General features: G+C 47.6%; 1 protein-coding gene across 2 annotated transcripts in view; it reads left to right on the top strand.

Moving 5' to 3' along the window:
- Nucleotides 1-5115: 5115 nt before the first annotated feature.
- Nucleotides 5116-6000, top strand: part of LOC147121555 (heterogeneous nuclear ribonucleoprotein L-like) — a 36350-nt gene continuing 35465 nt past the window's right edge. Inside the window, exon 1 of one of the 2 annotated variants that reach the window (XM_085981908.1) lies at nucleotides 5116-5590. In XM_085981908.1, the coding sequence (XP_085838034.1) occupies nucleotides 5441-5590 (150 nt within the window). In that variant the 5' untranslated portion in view covers nucleotides 5116-5440. The remainder of the gene's footprint in view (nucleotides 5591-6000) is intronic. The other variant, XM_085981906.1, reaches the window with a different exon arrangement.

Below are 6000 nucleotides of genomic sequence, written 5' to 3'. Positions count from 1 at the left end.
CCTGGACAATTACAGGCCAGTCAGTTTAATGTTGGTCCTCTTTTTTTGAACCCATAAATTTAGACAAATAAAAACTGTAAATAAACTATAAAACTGTAAATAAACCAATAAAACTCCAAATAAACCTTAATAATCAAATTAAAATTTGGTTCTCCAGCCCAATTATGCACTCCAGTCCCCGCGGCGCCCACCGGTCACGAAAGTGATCGAGCGTGCCGGCGGACACCGCGTGCTCCAGCTCCAGGGCCACCCGGGCGCGAACATGGCCACGGAAGAGAGGGAGGCAATCCGGCCGGACGACCCCCTAGTTTAATGTTGGTCCTCTTTTTTTTGAACCCATAAATTTAGACAATAAAAACTGTAAATAAACTATAAAACTGTAAATAAACCAATAAAACTCCAAATAAACCTTAATAATCAAATTAAAATTTGGTTCTCCAGCCCAATTATGCACTCCAGTCCCCGCGGCGCCCACCGGTCACGAAAGTGATCGAGCGTGCCGGCGGACACCGCGTGCTCCAGCTCCAGGGCCACCCGGGCGCGAACATGGCCACGGAAGAGAGGGAGGCAATCCGGCCGGACGACCCCCTAGTTTAATGTTGGTGGTGGGGAAGCTTTTAGAAACAATAATCCAGGAGAAAATTAACAGCCACTTGGACAAGTATATGGACAATAAAGGAGAGCCAGCACAGATTGGTCAGGACAAATTGTGTTTGACTAACTTGATTGAGTTTTTTGATGAGGTGGATGAGGCAGTGCAGTTGATGTTGTATATATGGACTTTCAAAAAGTGCTTGATAAAGTACCACATAATGGGCTTGTTAGCAAAATTGAAGCCCATGGGATAAACAGGCAGCAGCAGCAATACAAAATTGGTTAAGGGATAGAAAACAGAGTTGTGGTGAATGGCTGTTTTTTGGACTGGAGTGAGGAATACAGTGATGCTCCCAAGGGTTCAGTACTAGGACCACTGCTGTTTTTGATATACATTAATGATAGTGAGGAAGCTAGTGATAGACTTCAAGAGGACAGACAGGCTGGTGGAATGGGTGGACAAATGGCAGATGAAATTTAGTGCAGAAAAGTATGATGTGATACATTTTGGGAGGAAGAATGAGGAGAGACGATACAAGCTGAATGGTACAATTTTAAATCGGGTGTGAGGACAGAATGACCTGGGGTGTTTGTGCACAAATCGTTGGAGGTGGCACAGGAGGTTAACAAAGCAGTTAATAAACCATATGGGATTGTGGACTTTATAAATTGAGGCATAGAGTACAAAGGTCAGGAAGTTATGCTAAACCTATATAAAACACTAGTTCAGCCCCAGCTGAAATATTATGTCCAATTCTGGTCACCACACTAGGAAGGATGTGAAGGCTTTGGAGAGGGTACAGAAGAGATTTACTAGAATGGTTCCAGGGATGAGGGATTAAAGATACGTGGATAGACTAGAGAAGCTGAGGTTGTTCTCCTTTAGAGTAGAGATGGCTAAGAGGAGATTTAATAGGTGTTCAAAATCCTGAAGGGTTTAGATAGAGTAAATGAAGAGAAACAGTTTCCAATGGCTGAAGTATTGAGAATGAGAGGGCACAGATTTAAGGTGAGTGACAAAAGAACCAGAGACAACAGGAGGGGAACTTTTTTTATGCAACTAGTGGTTAGGATTTGGAATGCACGGCCTGGTGGTGGATACAGATTCAATAGTAGCCTTTAAAAGGGAATTGTATAAATAGTCATACTTGAAGGAGAAAAAGAATTGCAGGGGTATATGGAAAGAGCAGTGGAGTGGGACTAACTGGAATGCTCTTTCAAAGAGCTGGCGCAGACTCAATGGGCCGAATGGCCTCCTTCTGTGCTGTATTATTCTATAAGGAGTGCAGCATAGATTCACCAGAATGTTAACAGGGCTCAAGGGTTAAATTGATATTACAACAACTTTTAGTTATATAGCACATTTTTTTTAATGTAATAAAACATCCCAAGGTGCTTTGCAGGAGTATTAAGACAAAAAATTTGACACCAAGCCACAGGAGGAGAAATTAGGGCAGGTGACCAAAAGCTAGTTTTAAGGAGTGTCTTAAAGGAGGAAAGAGGTTTAGGCAGGGAATTCCAGAGCTTGGGGCCTAGGCAACAGAAAGCATGGTGTAAGATTTGGATCACAGGTCACACACAGAGTACCCAAAGGATCTTGGGAGTTGTAAGGCTTTTTATTAGAGCTACAGTTTATGCATAACTCAGATACTGCTACATGCGATTGAAATAGATACAGTAGACCTACAACCTGTGACAGATGAGGGCGATCTACGACCCTGGAATGGAATGAAACAACTGGACAGACAGTGAGGCAGTACGGTGGTCTTGTATTGGGTGGATTCCTGCAGTCTGTAGCAGTGGTCACTTCTGTTGGGTCATCCCTCGAGCTGTTGGCAGTGTTAGGCCGTCAGCCAGCATTGATCCACCTCAGGCTAAACTTGACCAAGGTGTTTAGCCATGGCCACCTTGGGGAAGCCTTCGCCCCCTAACTGCCTGTTTTTGTCTCTCGGTCGTCTGTTTTTATACCTTATTTTGAAGGGCTGGTGGATACCTGGTGTCAATCATTTTTACCCATCCCATTGTCCAATTACAAGAGAGAGGCTACCTATGACAGCCCCTGGGCGCCGCGGGGTCTGGAGTGCGTACTCGATTTAAGGGGCCAAATTTTAATTTGATTTATCGGGTTTATTTAAAGGGTTTATTTGTTTAAGGGTTCTTTTGGGTTTAAAAAAAAGAGGACCAATGACAGCCCCCTCCCAGCCTCATGAGGTCATTTTTCTCCTTATCTCTGTTCTAAAGGTCTTGTTGCCCCCTCATAGCTAGCTTGTTTATCCTACAGCCCCTTGCTGCATTGCTTATCAGGCCTAGTTATGCCCACTCAAAGGCCTGTTTTTTGTGTTCTGACCTCGTAATTCAGCTCTCTGTACAGCTATTTTTCTGACATGACCGGAATCTTTGTGTCATCAACTTGGGCACACTGCTGATCTAGGGAACCTGTAACAGATTATTTCTTTCAATCCACGATTTCTTACAACGGCCACCAATGGTTTAGCGATTATAATCAGGGATGCTCAAGAGGATAGAATTAGGGGCGCAACTGAATGGCGGTCTCAATCTTAGAGACAAAGTCCATGAGCTCCTCACACTTGTTGTCGAAGGTGTGGGTGGAGGAGACGGGAGAGGGGTTTAAGAAGACGCTTAGCAGTGGAGAATAGAAGCTGGAATAGTGAGCAATTTTGGCAGATGAGAGCAGGACCCAATAATGCTTTGTGGTCTAGCCAGATCTGGCAGTGAATGGCTAAACCAGTTGTCCACCATATCTGTTCAAGCCTGTGTCCCTTGGAATTAAGGGAGCGAAGCTGAGGGCTGTACCAGGGGGACTGGCCAGGGTGAGAGTAATTGTTTTAATAGGGAATAGGGCATCAAAGTTGGTGGTGTGGTTGAGCAGATTGGTAGCTGCAGAAATGTCATGGTGAATGGAGGGCCAAAGGCTGGACAGTTGGGATTTCATAAGTGCAGTTGTAAGAGAGTTGGGAGAGAGGTTTTTTCCAGGGGCGGACACAGAAGGAAGTAGGGTTGGGTGGAGGATGTGGGTGGAGTGATACGAGGAAGTGGTCAGAAATGGCTTTATCTACGATTGACACGATGGGAGTAGCAAGCTCACGAGAGACGGCAAGGTTGAGGGGGTGGCCGTGAATATGAGTTGGGGAGTTTACATAGAGGTAGAGGTTAAAGGCTAGTCAGCTCAGAGGAGAGAGAGCATGATGAATTGAGGTTGAAATCACCAAGGATGCGAAGTCCTTCGGTGCAGAGGCTGAGGGAGGAAAGCAGCGAAGATATCTCAGTAATAAAATTTTTATGGTATTTGGGTGGGTGGTACAGAATGAAAATTTTAAATGAGGGCTGGAATAAGGTGGAGAAAGTTCTGGAGGAGTCGGGGTCCAACTAAGGTTTAATTTGGTGATGAGAGGCACATCGCCACCATGGCGGTCTGAGCGGGGCAAATGGTGGAAGATATAGCCAGGTGGAGAGGCTTCATTTAAGGGTACGGTGTCATCACCCCTCAACCAAGTTTCCGTCAGTGCCATGATATCGATGCAATCAGCCATGATAGCTCATGGCTGGCAAGTGCCTTGTTCGCAAGTGAACGGACATTCTGGAGGGTGATGTGGAGAGAGTCGCTGATGGCTGCCTCGCTGATGGCTGCCCCACTGCCAGTGTCCACAGGGTCTGCGCTGGGGGGGGGGGATGAGTTGGATGTGGAGAAGTTCAGCAGGATTTGGCCCCAGTGGGCGAGAGAGAACAATGGGACAGTTGGGGTTGCTGCTCGTAAGGAGGCAGTGACGAGTGCCTCGATGGGCCCTTCGTAGGATGCCAAGAGAGGCACAGAGGGAAGCTGAAGGCTTATCTAAGAGGGAGTCAAGCTTGGGACAGCGGCAGTAGAGTAGGCTTGTCTTCCCTGGAATATAGAATGTTAAGGGTTGATTTGCTTGAGATTTTTAGGATTTTGAAAGGGTAAATAGAGAGAAATGTTTTCTGCTGGTGGGTGGGCCTAGGTCAAGGGGAGGTAACCTTAAAATCAGAGCCAGGCCGTTCTGGAGAGACGTTAGGCAAAACTACTTCATGCAAAGGGTGGTGGAAGTGTGGAACACTCTCTATAAAAAGCAGTAGGTGCTAGCTCAATTAATTTTAAATCTGGGATCGATAGATTTTTTTTGCTAACTGAGGTATTTAAGAGATATGAAGCCAAGGCGGGTGGATGGAGTTAGAATACAGATCAACCATGATCTCATTGAATGGCAGAACAGGCTGGAGCGGTTGAATGGCCTGCTCCTGTTCTAGTGGCCCAGTGCTGTAATGACTCAGCTCCAATTGTAGGGGGCGTAAAGCGAGGTGAGGGGGCGGGCTGAGAGCACAATAACTGACGTGCTGACAGCCAATCAGGAAGCGGAATCGGCAGCAGCCTGTCCAATATGGGAGCGTTCTTTCCCCCTCATTCCGCCCCCTTTGTCCCAGCACCCAATCCGGATCAGCCGTCGCTGGGGCAAACCAGCGGCCAATCGGCGGAGGGCTAGGTGCGCAGGCGCCGACCGTATTCTTTGGGTCGCGGACAAAAGGGCGAAGCGCAGAGCTGGAGCGCAGCAGAGAAAATTTATCTCCTTTCTCCCGCCTGAGGTGATTTTACATCCCAGCTCCCTGGCTAGGGCAACATTGAGGCTTTTCCATCGGGCAAGGGCCTCCGTATCGAGCGGTGGTTTGACAAAAAGGGGGGCCTCCCCAAAGCGTTGTTTTTTCCCCCCACGGTTACATAACAGTCGCGGCCTCGGTCGACGGACTTGATTTATTTCCCTCCCCCCACACCCACCCTGCCTGCCTGCCTATATTTGGGGTGAGTCTGTGAAGAATGTCTTCGGTGGACTATTACGAGTCGACGGACTATGTGGACGAGTATTACGAGTCCTCTCACCACCCGTCCAAACGGCTCAAGGTCGACGACAGCGACACCGATTTCGACAGCGAGGAGGATGAAGGACGCGGCGGCTCGGATGCCGGGGTGAGCTGGGGTGGGGGAGGGGAGGAGACGGTTGGGAGGGGAGGTTGGAAGAATCGGCGGCCGAACGTTATGTAACGTCCTGTGGAAGCGAGAGACGCGAACAAAGGGGAACGCGCTTGTATTAACGTTCCAGGTTCGGTCCCGCGCCGCGACTCCCGTAGCACTTTGTAGTTCTCCGGTATATTTACACACCCGAGGCAGTCGTACTGAAATTTCACCCAAGGCTAGTTAGATTTCAGAAGTAGTTCGCGCATAGTGATTTTTAAAATCTCTCTTTAATCCCACTTTTCCTATATTTCTTCCTACTCTCCATTACAATCCTTTAATCTGCCTTTCGCACTGCACCAAATGTGCCAGCGTGACAATTTTTTTGTGTACGGGGTGCACTCGTGCCAAAGTGTAGCTGCTGA

Source organism: Somniosus microcephalus, chromosome 3, assembly GCF_052327205.1.
Source record: "Somniosus microcephalus isolate GS21.2 chromosome 3, FLI_Smic_1.0, whole genome shotgun sequence".
Lineage (NCBI taxonomy): Eukaryota > Metazoa > Chordata > Chondrichthyes > Squaliformes > Somniosidae > Somniosus > Somniosus microcephalus.
The sequence above is the reverse complement of the archived record's forward strand: the minus strand, read 5'-3'. Positions and strand labels throughout refer to the sequence as shown.